At 33.4% G+C, this 14,903-nt stretch overlaps 1 protein-coding gene across 1 annotated transcript; it reads right to left on the reverse strand.

Moving 5' to 3' along the window:
* Positions 1–704: 704 nt before the first annotated feature.
* On the reverse strand, positions 705–5,407 carry LOC109169182 (beta-amylase 8-like). Its single transcript, XM_019318045.1, has 5 exons — positions 5,180–5,407; positions 2,731–2,934; positions 1,663–1,854; positions 1,122–1,275; positions 705–837 (listed from the first exon to the last, which is right to left on the reverse strand). Exons 1-5 carry the CDS (start codon positions 5,405–5,407, stop codon positions 830–832), a joined length of 786 nt encoding a protein of 261 aa, XP_019173590.1. The 3' UTR covers positions 705–829.
* Positions 5,408–14,903: the final 9,496 nt, after the last annotated feature.

A 14,903-nucleotide genomic window follows, 5' to 3' on the forward strand; every position in this document is an offset into this window, starting at 1 on the left:
CTACTTTTACTTTCTGCTCCATTAATTTTATTCCTAGATTACAGAATTTATTAGCTCATTCCCTAGCTACTACAGCTTTTGATTTCACTACGGCTATGTACTGGGACAAGTCCCACCAAACTCTATTTCAGCTTATCTATAAATACAACCGCTAGGTTGACCTTAAAAAATAAATATTCTTTTTTAGTACTATTGACTTTGTTACTAAAACAAAGAGTCAATGTCCCACTAAAGTTTGAACCTATGGCCTCTCATTTAAGAGAACCACAGCTATACCGCACGACAACTGCACGACTCAACTTCATAATAATAAAACAAAAACTAATTATGAATAAATAAACAAAGACTAGCTCAAAACAATCATATGATATATTTCGGATTCCAGAATTAAGATTCATGATGCATTTTGATGCCTTGACAATGATGAGAATCCTATAATATAGTACAGATATGCTTTGTAAAGAAAATATATGAGGGAAGAACTCAAAAATGGTACTATGCATAGCCATGCATGCATTTAACAAAGTATTCTAATTCTGAGATGTTATCTGCCGTTTGAATCCGCTGCCATGGCCGTTCGAGTACAAAGAATGTAAAGTGGTTCATTCGGGATCATTTCTTGACTTTGATGTCTCGACGAGTCTCATAAACGTTTCTCTACCATAATCCCGGGGGGCGTTATGAACAGCTATAGCTACTCCCTTGTTCACGGAAAAATCTAGTCTCATGTGGCCTAGAATTATAACAACCAACATTATCAGGCCCCATTTCCCAGGAAGGTTGCCCTCGTTTCTTTGCAGCAACTTTAAGACTTCACAGAAGAAACTTATCATGACACTGCAAGAGGGGGAAGGAAGTCGATTACTAATTTCACCAAGGCAGCAGGGAGAAGCATGGCATTGGAAACACATAGAATGAATGAATATATGTTTGATGTGGATAGCAAAATTACAATTAGTAAGAAGATACTATATAAGGATTAATAGAAATGAATTCATAGACCTTGGTGTAATGAGCGAATAGATACCTGAAACTCACCAATACCAAGATGCTATAAAAGGATTAATAGAAATGAATTCATAGACCTTGGTGTAATGAGCGAATATATACCTAAAATTAACCAATACCAGGAAATCTCCATCCATTTCTTTCAGAAAAAGAAGGGTACTTCGACTCCCCAAAAGCTCCAAGTCCAATTTCCACAGCAGAAATGAGACCCTTGGTGAACAAATCATTAAACTCAGCTCGAAAGCTTCTCATGAATTCATAACAACCCTGCAAAAATTGGATTACAAATGAGGATTAATGCAACCAATTTCAAAGTTAACAGGAAAATTATGCAGAATAATACTATTTGCTTTCTAGAATAGTTAGATACTCCTTACATAAAAATAAAATAGATGTATGAATTGAAAAGGGGATATGCATGAGGTGCATAAAGCACCAAACTTATAAATCAACCCTGAAGAAGGATAATGTAATAGAATGCCCTTCCTGGGACCAAGAAGAAAGAGCACTCATAACACTCTTCCTTCTTTTCAAGAATAAGAAAATTTACCTAGGATCAGGGTTTACACAGTGCACACTCTCAGGTAGTGACTGTGAGTTTCCCTCATCACCCAATAAATTAACAAACAAAAATGAATATGAAAATTTTGATACCTCTCGACCAGTTCTATGTTCTAAAATACACTCCTTATCTATTCCCCAAGAAAGACATTCAGTATTCCATCTTCCTACACGACCAGTGAAGAATATTTCTGGGATGTCTTTTCCAATCTTCAAAACCCACTGAGGGAGAGGTATATCCACTTTGAAATCATTTCCACCATAAGCATTAAACGCAATTACAACCTTCAGAAGAAAAGAAGATAGTTAATAAACAATCCACTTGTAGCACCCCAATTTTTCAATTCAAAATTTCCTTCACAATAATACTTTTTCTCAATTAAAAGTACATTAATAATATAGCGGAAGCATTTACTAACCAAAAAGAAACTGGGTTTTAGCGCCACACTCAGGTATTTCTCTTATACCCAAACGCTAAGGCTAAAATACAACTTCCAATCGAACCATCCAAAACTAACTTAATACAATAAGTGTAAATAATTATACAACCATATTTCCCCAAATATCAATTCAAATTTCCAATATGCCTATTCTTGATAGACTAAACTCGTTTTCAACTTGAATCCTTTTATCCATGTTCACTTGTACAAATAACTTACAACAAAATAGGGTGTAGACAAAAATTAGCATAAACAATTATACAATACCTTTTTCCAGCTCCTCAAAATTCATAATCTAGGTTCTTCTACTTCTTGTATCCATGTTTCCATGACCTAGGCTCCCAAAGGTTCGAATTGCTCAGATAACAATTTGTAACACCCCAAATTTTCAATTCTAAATTTCCTTCACAATAATACTTTTTCTCAATTAAAGGTTCATTAATAAACAATCATTAGAGAAAAAAATCTTCCAAGTGGAGAAATGCCAATTTCTGCATATCATTTCTCCATTTTTGGGTCGACAACCCACAGGGCAGAGGGACAAAGTTGGCAAAACTAGAAATGATGAAATAGTTGAGCTAAATTTCTGGAATGTATGTCTAAGGAGAAAGTCCAATGCTTACAAACAAAAAAAATGTTCACTCATTTATTAGAACCAACGATGAGCTGATATACCAGAAGCAGTAAAATGCGTGAATGTACCAGAACATAAATTTCATACCTGCAATTTCAATCCCTTATCTCGGATGATATCGAACAATTCTCTGTATCCAGACCACTTATATTTCTGGTCTTCCTTTCCTTCAACAATCCCCCACCAACAATTTACAACGACAACATCTATGTTTAAAGATTTCAATAGCTGTAACTCCTGTTTAACACCACCAGGATCCACTAATTGGCAGAAATTGTTAATTATGCCACTCTGCTAGAAAGAAACTTGTTAATATTAGCATTGACTGAAAAAGAAAGGTGAACATAGTGAATAAAAAATAATCTTGCATTCATTCCTTTAGATCATGAATGCCTGGATAATTTCAAGAATCAAAGCAAATATTATTAAATTTTGAGTCTTAAATATTTCAATTTAATTGCATTAGGACAGAAAATTTAATGATTTATTTGACAATTATTCCACAATTTATAGCAACCACTATTTTATTTGTTCTATCTAAATCTAATCTAAAAACATAATAAACCTTAAACAAAATTATATTTCTAATTTATATTAATGTTTTTAGTACTACTAATTATTTTGTATGTTGTGTTTTTAGAGTTGTAAGTATATAATTTTTTGAACAAAAATATTGCTACCATTATAACTTTCGTTATCTTTTCCATTATTCTTACCATACACATACATTCACCATATATTTTCTTATATTCTTTAATGATAATAATATTTGTAGAAATTATATATTGGATTAATATAATAAATAAATTTGATTTCATATAGATTTTAATTAATAAAGATTTGTTAGTTATTTTTAAAAATATAAATATTAGGCATATATTTTTGCACATCGTGCATAGAAAATTCTAGTAATAATAATAAATGCCATAATTTTTAAATTAATTTGTATCATTTACGTAATTTATAATAATGTCAAAAGTCATATAACCATTGATTATTTATAAGTTTAAATCCCAAATTTGTTTAACAAAATGTGAATTCTCTCAGCCCAAGAACCCCCACATCAATCGTTATATCCTACACCACGGCGCACATAGCACTGTGCGCCGCGCGCCTCCCAAAACGACGTCGTTTTGGGGTCGTGTTGGGAGGCGCGGTAGGAAGTTGCTGAGATTATGTGTATTCGTTCACAACGTTATGTGTATTCGTTCACAACGTTATGTGTATTGGTTCATACAATTATGTGTATTTTTTATATAATTATGTACATTGTTTTTATACAATTATGTACATCCGAATCAGAAAATTTGTGTGTATTATGTTAAGAGTTGATGTGTATTATGTTAAAAGTTTATGTTTATTATGTATTATGTTAGATTATGTGTATTATCTTTTAAAAAGAGTATGTATATTTTGTTATAACATTATGTGTATTCATGTATAACATTATGTGTATTCAAGTATAACATTATGTACATTCTTGAACAGCGGTTTTTTTTTAAAGAAAAGCCTACTGCCATTCACTGGGGCGGGAAATTTCAAAAAAAAAAAAATAAATAAAACGACGTCGTTTTGCATCTGGGCGCATAGTGCAATGTACGCCGTGGTGTAGGATATAAATTGCCCCCCCACATCCAAGCGACAAATTATTCTGTGGACCCAAGTTCAAAAATACACAATTTACCTTTTAAAAAATCACAATTAATAATGACCATGAATTGTATTTACAAATTTGATAACTTAAAAACACAATTTATATCCTAGAAGTTCATAATTCCAATACTATAACTACACACTTTAGGACCAGGACCCACCTTGTAAGGTGGACCATTGTCCATAGTATAACAACTGAAGGACGCAAATTTTACTGTGGACCATGGTCCATGTAGCATCATTGAGACATGGACCATAAAGCAAAACGACGACGTATCATTTTAATTACACTTCAGTTTTATTTGACAAATATTGCTATATTTTTTAGTTTCCTTTTTCACCCACAATAATTTCATTATAGCAATATTAAAGTATCATTTTAATTATAGTGATTCCAATAAACTACTGCGAGAAGCATTAATGGGCTCGGTTCGGGAGAGCAGAAACTCGGAGGATCAAGACCTCCTTGATCGAAATACGAAGAGGAAGAAAAGCAAGACATTGGAAGCACAGGTGGAGGACGCGATGAGTATGGGCAACTCTACTATGGGGCTAGAACCAACGCACACGTACACTATGCATGCAGGATAATACACTTTTGGACATAACAGCGGGAAGACATGGCGGCTTCGAGAGTCAAACTTATAATTATCAAGTCAATGACCTGATCGAATTTTTATCAATTCTAGACATACAGTAGTATGAGACATTTCCAATCCTACACAAAAATAACTAAAGCATTCATAATTATGTTTTGTTTGATACAAAATCTTCTTCTTTCCTAAACCCAATGATAAATCAAATAAATAAATAAATAAAGAAACCTATCAAATTCAGAAATCCAGAAATATAAGGAGCAGTAGTAGTAAATAGAACTACTGACCACGTTAGAAGAAGCTGCCGATCCATAAGTGGTGCCATCGGGCTCGACGGTAAAACCGGCCTCGCGGGCGAGGGCAGCGGTGACTTTATTCATTTCAGCACGGGGCTGGAGGTTGAAATTGCTGTACTGGCGGAGGCCGGCCAACATCCTAGCAGTGAAGGCCCGGCGATTGCGCTCGAGAAACTTCCTGCTCTTGTTGGCAGTAGCAGAGGCAGCGTTGCCGCTCATTCTGCCGGCAAAGCCATGAGGACGGCGGGAGGCCGATTGGGGGTTGGGGATTAGGGTTCGAATTCCGGTCGTAGCTCGGGTTCGGGTTGGCGGTTTTACATTGGTTCTCCACACTCCATTAACAGCTTACAGCTTTGCATCTTATATAGATTTTTTTTTTTTTTTTTTTTTGGTGGGAACAAATAATGCAGAAATGGAAATATTTTATGCGTCTGAACAAAAATGGAATTTATTTTTATTTGTATAGACAAAAAATATTTCTTACTAAATATGATTGACGTTTGCCCTGGCCATTTCACAAATGCAAACGGTACATTTATGAATATTTTACTTATACCCGCATGGGCTGCTCAACTGGTTATACAGGTGAAAGTTTGGAAGAATAACTAGGGATCAAGTCTCACCAGTAGTAGTGTGGGAGGAATCTCTCAAAGTGAGGGGGGTTCCTTGTGCGCAATGAGCAAGGGTACGGTCTAGTCTTTGTGGTTCATGTTCAGTAAATCCTCCCGGCCTAGAGCAGTCTAGAATGAATATTTCGCTTATTACTTACTCCGTATTAAATTTTGAGTTATAGATCTTTCAATTTACTAGTAATACATCTTTCGATTTAATTACATAACTAGTATGATACTCGTGCGATGCAGTGTATAAAATCTTATGTACTAAAAATTTTAAATTATATTAAAATTAAAATCTAGAGATGGATAAACAAAATTTGACAAGTAAATGGCTATCTGTAGGACGGAGCCAGAAATTTGATTGAGGGGGGGGGGGGGGGGGGCAAAAAGTAGTACGGATTCAGAAATTTTTTCCAGTAAAAGCGAAACATTAAAACAAAAGAGATAATTTTAAAAAAAATAAATAAATTACCTAAGATTTTTTTTATATAATCATTACTTAAAAAATATAGTTGTAAATATTGTTGGATATGTGCGAAACATAAAACACATCAAAACCTTTATAAAAATATTCATAACATAATATGAAACATAATTAATTTGCTAAAATAATTTGAATAGAAAACACATTATAAATTACGCATATTAAAAAAGTGGCCATAGGGGAAGAACTCAAAAATATGTTAACCCAAAGATTTGAACCCAAAACCTTTCCTATTAACAAACACATGCTTTACCAACTACTCTAACTCCTTAATTGTTAATATTTACATATTAACACTTATAATATATATACATATATATATATATATATATATATATATATATATATATATATATATATATATATACAAATATTATATATGGGGTGGGGTGGGGTGGGGTGAGGGGGTGCAGCTGCCCCCCTGCCCCCCCCCCCCCCTCTGCCTCCGTCCCTGGCTATCTGAGTCATTTACAATCAATATTTTAAGACTATATAGATTATTGATTCGCGATGCAACAACGTACAACTAACTATGTACAAAAATTGATATCTTTAGTAGCAATTTTTCATATGTGATAGCGTTTGACATTGACTTTTATGATTTAATAATTTATTTGACAATTATTCTATAATTTATAGCAACCACAATTCATACATTATTTGTGCTATCAAAGTCTCGCTATTTTAATAATAAATGCCATAATTTTTTAATTAATTTGTATCATTTATGTAATTTATAATAATGTTATAAGTTATATATTCATTGATTATTTATAAGTTTAAAATTCAAATTTGTATCTTAGCCCAAGAACCTCCGTATCCTGCATGGAGTAATAAATTACAATGACTCAATAATTCATTACGTAAAAGGGGTCAAAGTACCTACGAGGTCCTTGTACTATGGTGTTTTGTTCAATTTAGTCTTTATACCTTTATTTAATTTAATTTTGTCATTGTACTTTAAAAAAGTTCTACAATTGAGGACAATAGTTACGACGTTAATATTATCATTAACTTAAGTTATGTGGTGCTGACATCATTGTTACATCATGATATTTATATTCTTATTGGTATATTGTTATTTTATAAATATTAAAATTAATTACTTTTATCACCGTATATTAAATTAGTATGTCCAAAATAAATAATTAAAACCATGTTCCTAATGAGATTTGGACACTTGATGTCAATATGCTTGCAATTATTTATTTTAGACATATCAATGTAATATATTAGTGGTAAAAATAATTAATTTTAAATATTTATTAAATAATATATGAGTTGGAATATATATCATGATGTGGTATCAATGATATCAACGGCACGTAAGCTAAGTTAACGGTAATATTTACACTGTTAATTATTGTCATTAGTTTCACGGCTTTTAAAGTAGAAAAACTAAATTGAACAGAATAATAATACAAGGACTAAATTGAACAAAACACTATAGTACATTGACTTCATAGGTATTTTGACCTGAAAAATGAGGCAAATTTTACTGTGGGTCATGGTCCATGTAGGCTATAGCATCACGTACCATAAAGAAAAACGATGTCGGGATCGTATCATTTTAATTACACTTCAGTTTCATTTGACAAATATTTCTATATATTTTTAGTCTCATTTTTCATGCACAATAATTTTATTATAACAATACTAAAGTATCATTTTAATTACACAATAATTTCATACAATATCTACAATTCTAATAAGAGCCAATAATGTTAGACCCTTAACCAAAACAAAAAAATGTCGGTAGTATTGTTTCTTAAAATGAATGGTTCATATTATTTTGATTTTAGTATTTTTTTTAATGATTTTCCTTATTTACCCTCTATTATATTATTATTTTCCCTTAAATAACTTAAATTCCGTTAGTATAACGGAATTTAAGATTTTCAAAAAAACTTAAATTCCGTTAGTATAAACTTTAGTAACAGAATATTCTGTTAACTATTTATTATTTTTAACTTACTCATTAATTTATATAAGAAAGGTCTTAGGTTCGAACTCCATCCCAATTAGAGTTGACATAATTTTTAAACATATATTACGAATATGTTAAAATGTATTAAAAATATATATAATATAAAAGTTAACATAAATTTTGGTCAAATAATTAGTCCAACTAAATACATAACATTCAAAGTTAAGAATCAAAGATTATAAATCAATAACTTAAAAAAAAAACAATTATTTTATTATTGTTGATCAAAAGTATGTATGCCACTTTATTACTCTTATTAAATTAAATAAATTAGTAGCTATAACAAAAAATAATACATATGCATTTAATTAATTTAGAATAAGATGTCTATAATGCCTTTATTTTAAAAAATTATTCATTATAAAAAACTTAAAAGAGATATAATTTCATTAGTTATATTATCTTTATTTTCTACAATTCAAAGATTAATTACCTTCAAATTTATTAATTTATTATATTCACTACATTGTCCATTGTTTTCTTTTTATATTATCTTGTAATTAAATATCAAAGTTATAATACAAAATATGTTATATATATTTAGAGTAAAAAACATTTTTGGTCCTAAACTTATAGTGGCATGGACAATTTTAGTCATTTTTAAAAAAAAATCAAACAATTTATGTACACTCTTATTGTGACGCAAGGACAATTTTGGTTCCGTCAACATTCCCGTTAGATGCCCCGTTTGAGTGGGGGTAATTGTGTCTTTTCAACATTACCAGATGGCCGTTTGACGACGACAACAATTTGTCAGCTTGGTCACACGACTCCTTCGTTGTTTGCTTTTCAGATCGTGAAGAAATGGTTTCGACGACATAGATCTGGTAATCAAGCTCTCACAAAGCTGTCGAATCTTCTCTCCTCCCCTCGGCGCCACCACCAACATCAGGAACTGCCACCATCATCCCTTTTTTTCTTCAGATCTGGAGATGCTAGAGGCCACCGGTGCTTGGTAGTCGAAGAGCCACAACCATCTACGCATCGCGAAGTCGTAGACGGTGAGGACAGACGCTGTCGCCAAGCTATAAACAGTGAAGCAGGCGAGTATGTTGGGCGATGATGGCAGCAGAAGAAGAAGACTTTGGAAGTTCTAGAATGAATTTCAAATGCAATCGATGGTGACTGTCATTTTTTTAACTTTTTTTTTTTTGCATTTCTAATCATCTGCTCACACCACCATCATCCCCAGCAGTCTCCGCCGCCACCCCCTGCACTGCCAATCTCCTTCGACCGTGAGACGGTGGCCGGCTGTGCGCTAAAATTCGAGGAACCCAGAGGTTCCCGATCTTCAATCCGACAAGAGACGAGAGGTCTCCGCAAATCCCCAACCTCATCCAAACCATCTGATCGACCATGCAAGGGTAGGGACGCCAGCAAATCCTCCATTGACGAAGGTGCGATCGAACTATCAGCCAGCGTAGAAGCTCTCCGATCCACAATCCGATCATTTGCGGACAACCTCGATGCCTCCCCAGCACCATCCAAGCCCTCCGATCGTCCATGCAGTCTCCCAATCGCCGGCAGAGTCGCCATTGACGAAGGATCGCCTAGATTCTCGAAAACCACAGTTGACCTCCGATTATGACTCTAATCAGTGGTGAACGACCGAGATACCTCCCTGATCCATCCTCGTCTCCTGATCGTTGAACCGCCGGATGGATTACCAGCGAGGGGCTAGAGACGAATCCGGCGATGTTGCTGTGGACGTACCATACGAGGTTGGGTTCTACATTGCGTATCGGATCGTTGAACCGTCGGCTGCGTTGCGGACCTGGGACACCGGTAACCATAACCAAAATAATAAGCTGAATTGACACAAAAGGCCCTCATTTAGACGGTCAACTAACAAAATAATAGACGAAGGACTAAAATTGTCCTCGTCACAATAAGTGTGTCTATAAATTGTCTGATTTTTTTAAAAATGATTAAAATTGTCCGTGTCACTATAAGTCTAGGACCAAAAATGTCTTTTGCTCTATATATTTATTTACCAAGTATTTTATACAAATATAATAACTATTAATATTTTTTTCAATACTTTCACATGATTATCTACGACACACATCTCACAGCGCATGAAACATGTAGGGGAAAAACTACCACTACCAAATATCAAAAGGTGATTGTATGATAAAGAGTTAATAGTACAACTAAGATTCCATCATCTACACAACAAGGCAAATCTTAAGCTTCCTACACCATAATCTCATTGCACGATGAATCCATCTATGCTACCACCAATTACTCAATTGCACATGACACACTACCAATAATAATAATATAAAAGAGGACATGTACTGAAGATGACGACAATGACAATGCTACCCAAAAGAGAATTAAGAAGAATTAGAGAAATTTAAACCAAAAGTAGTATTTATTTTGACTATCATTTTTAGACTAAGTATTTAGACTAGCGTTATTACAAAGTTGCAACCATTTATTTTAGTGACAATATAATCAATCTCTCTTATATTATCTTGCATTTATATACTTTAAATTACCGATTTAAATAAATAAATTCAATATTTATTTATAGTGTTTTAAATAAGAATTTCAAAGTATATCAATGCAATATTATATTGGAGATGTTCATGCATAGGTAAAATCCAAATAATAATCCTACGAAAAGATTATTATTTTATGGAAGAAACGTGAAGGAAAGGGTGAAGAGATATAGCTTGTGTTTGGTGTAGGTTGTTAGCACGAGTCAAGCGAATCACTCTTTCCTTAAAACCTTATTTGCTACCTCCAACAAATGCTAGGAGCGTCGTAGGCTAGGTTTCCCCGGATAAAACGTGCTACGATTCAATGTTTGAGCACCCAAACAATGAACCCGGTGATCAAGAGCAATGTTTAGAACACAATAGGCTAAAGAAAGGAGTTGAAGCAGAGTGTTTTGGAGCTGAAACAATAAAATATTCAGTTGTGCAAAAATTCTGCTGCCTCCACCTCTTCTTGTATATGGATTTAGGAATGAATATCATTCAATTTGGCCTTTAAAACTGATATTATTTCAATCTTTGTAACACCTAAAACAGGAGCCACTAACTAAGATTAAATTCAAATTTAAAATTGGAATTAATAGACAATTCCAGAATTGTTGATACACCTAAAACATCGTCGGCCACTAACTAATATAAAAATAAACCAAACCCAACCAACTAAATTATATAGCATAGAGCTATCAACGCCTTTTTCATACCCCCTGCACACAAGAGAGAACATCTAAGCTATACAATTTAATAAGCCTTAAAAGAGGTCTTCTATAAATAGTTGTGCAAATCCACTTCCCAAACCAATGTGGTACAAAAGCTTCACTTTTTCCCTTCTTTTTCCAACTCAAATGGGTCTACTTTGAGAATCAATATCTCATTCACCCATTATCCATTTTGAGCGTACAATATATCAATCTCTTCGTCTCACTACGAAGAACTCGAAGCCACTTTGACACAACCCAAATCGAAAGTAGATCCCACTAATAATTGTACCACAATATAACCACTTAAAATGTCATTTTATGTTATTTTTTCCAACAGTAACAGAGTTAATAGTACTAAATAAAAAGATATATGATTGTACTCAATATTATCAGTACCAATGCTAATTTGGAAATAAAATCCGAAATAAGTAATATATTTAAGATATAAATATGTTTATATTAAGTCAAACAAATGTATCATTACTCAATATTCTGTTGTATTTTTTTCCTTATAGAGAGAGATAGAGAGTGGAAGGTGGGGAGAGGGAGGGAATAATTAATCTATAAATATGTTTATATTAAACCAAACAAATGTATCCTTTCAATCTTTCATTACTTGTCCATCTAGAGAGAGAGAGAAAAAGAGAGGGGGAGGGGGGTGGCCTGGGTACGTGGGAGGGGAGAGAGCTCTCTCTCTCCCCTCTCAATGTATCCTTTGCTACCAAGAGAGGGGGAGGGGGTAGATCCATCACCAATAAAGGCTTGTCTAACCTTCAAAATATTTGGCGAGGTTTTTATTTCCTCCTAGTGGAGTAGGCGAGTGTTGCCTTTTTGGCACGGAAGTAGTTTGTGTTGCAATGGTAATGGTTAGAGTTGGTGATGCACAAGTATTAGGTGGAAGACCTAAGAAGTAATGGTGTTTTGAAGGTTAAGCCTTTGTTGGTGATGGATCTACAAGTTCTTATAGGTGGTTAAGGGGTTTTAAATGTGAATTCGGAATTTCTTGGCTTCTATCAGTGTGTTCTTTGCTATCGAAAGGCCTTTGGGGAGGGTGACAATTCTTCCTTCTTCTTTTTTCTTCCTAGTGGAAAAGGGGAATGTTTCCTTTTTAGTTCAAAAGTAGTTTTGTGGTAATGGTGATGATGGGAGTTGGTGACGGGCGAGTGTTAGGTGGGAAATCGATCTAAGGAGTAATGGGGTTTTGAAGGTTGGAAAAGGTTTTGTTGCCGATGGATCTATGAGTTTTTGTATGTGGTTAAGGGGTTTCAAAAGAGATTTTAGGGAGTCGTAGAAGAGGTTTAAACCAATAATTGCTGACACATGAGGGTTTTGGGAAGGGCGGAACCTCTTTCTTATCTTTTTTTTTTTTTCTCCTAGAGGAGAAATGGAATGTTGCCTTTTTGGTCCGAAATTTGTTTTGTGGAAATGATAATAGTGCGAGTTTGTGATGGATGCGTATTAGGTGGAAGACGTAAGGAGTAATGGTGTTTTGAAGGTTGGACAAGCCCTTGGTGATGGATCTACTAGTTTTTGTATGTTGTTAAAGGGTTTCAAAAGTGAATTTTGGGAGTTGTGGAGGAGTTTTATAGCAACAGTGGATGGCACATGAAGAAACCGGTGATGATTATAAACTTTAGAGACTAAGCTAGTTTTCTCCTCACTCTCAAGAGGCCCTTTTTTTGGAATTTCTTTTTTATCTCTGTGTACTTGGTTACCAAGAGGGTTTTGGGGAGGGGATAAACTATTTCTTATCTTTTTTCTCCTAGTGGAGAACAGGAATGTTGCTTATGTGGTCCGAAAGTAGTTTTGTGGCAATGGTAATGGTTGGAGTTGGTGAGGGATAAGTATTAGATGGGAGATTTATGGAGTAATGGTGTTTTGATGGTTGGATAACATTTTGTTGGCGATGAATCTACAAGTTCTTGTATGTGGTTAAGAGGACTCAAAAGTGAATTTAGGGGGCTATGGAGGAGTTCTACACCAATAGTGGTTGACATATGAAACAATGGTGATGATTACAAACTTTAGAAGTCCATTGAAGTTACCGAGGCAGCCAAGCAAAGGTGTTGCAAACTCTTAAGGGAGAAGCTAGGATTTGTGAAGAAGTGGGCCTAGTTTTCTGTTTTAGTAGAATTTTATTTTTTTATTTTGGTGTTTTTGTTGGATTTAAAAGTTGTTGGGCCCTTTTCTGTCCATTTAATTGTATTGTGCTTTTAATTCTATTTAAAAATTTATTATTAATCCACCATTTTATAGTTAACAAACCTATTATCTGCAATGTATGCTTTCATGGATAAAAATTATAGAAGTGACTGATATATTTTGATAGTAAACCATTCTTCTTCCATTTGTATTCCTTTTTTAGTTTTTACCATTTTGATATTGTCTATCTTAATTTCATGTTCTTTATACTTTATAAAAGCTCAAACTTTAAAATTTTAAATATATTAAGTATACCACACTATTGGAGAGAGAAGAATGAACGACAACAATTTTAATTCTTCAAACCTGAATTCATAATGGAAATATGTAAAGTAGGCATTAACATCACATAAGTATGAGCAATATCAAACAAATAGTTTGTGTGGTGGTCATCAACATTTTTTTCTTCCAAAAATGTCTTTATTAAACACATAGGAAAGTTGAAATCTATTTGAGAGAAAATATTTGTGCAAAAAGAAAAAAAGTAGTTTCTAAGTGTTATTGGAAGTTGGTATAAAAGTATTATGTGTCATTGTTTATGGCTATCAAATTCTTCTTAATCGGAGAGACGATGAAGACAAAAGATGCATAAGAAAGTTGTGTTGAATAAATTAGTCGGCTTTTGTCCTAGTTTTATGGCATTTATTCACAAGTGTAGCACATGCAAAGGCTCTCCTTGATTGTAGGAATATTTTAGCTTGTTTATGTTGATGTAATGCTTATATAAAATTAAAGCTATTCAACAATAATAATGGAGTACCCTAAATGCAATTGAATCCATAAACTCACATGTAGGCCAACAATGGATCATTTCATAGTAAACCATTCTTCTTCCATTTGTATTCCTTTCTTAGTTTCTCCCATTTTGATATTGTCTATCTTAATTAAATGTTCTTTATACTTTATCAAAGCTCAAACTTTAAAATTTTAAATTATTAAGTATACCACGTTATTGGAGAGAGAATAATGAACGACAACAATTTTAATTCTTCAAACCTGAATTCATAATGGAAATATGTAAAGTAGGCATATATTAACATCACATAAGTATGAGCAATATCAAAGAAATAGTTTGTGTGGTGGTCATCAACATTTTTTTCTTCCAAAAATGTGTTTATTAAACACATAGGAAAGTTGAAATCTATTTGAGACAAGCGTTTCAGAGAAAATATTTGTGCAAAAAGAAAAAAAAAAAAATAGTTTCTAAGCATTATTGGAAGTTG

This window comes from Ipomoea nil, unplaced genomic scaffold, assembly GCF_001879475.1.
Source record: "Ipomoea nil cultivar Tokyo-kokei standard unplaced genomic scaffold, Asagao_1.1 scaffold3256, whole genome shotgun sequence".
In the NCBI taxonomy this organism is placed as follows: Eukaryota; Viridiplantae; Streptophyta; class Magnoliopsida; order Solanales; family Convolvulaceae; genus Ipomoea; species Ipomoea nil.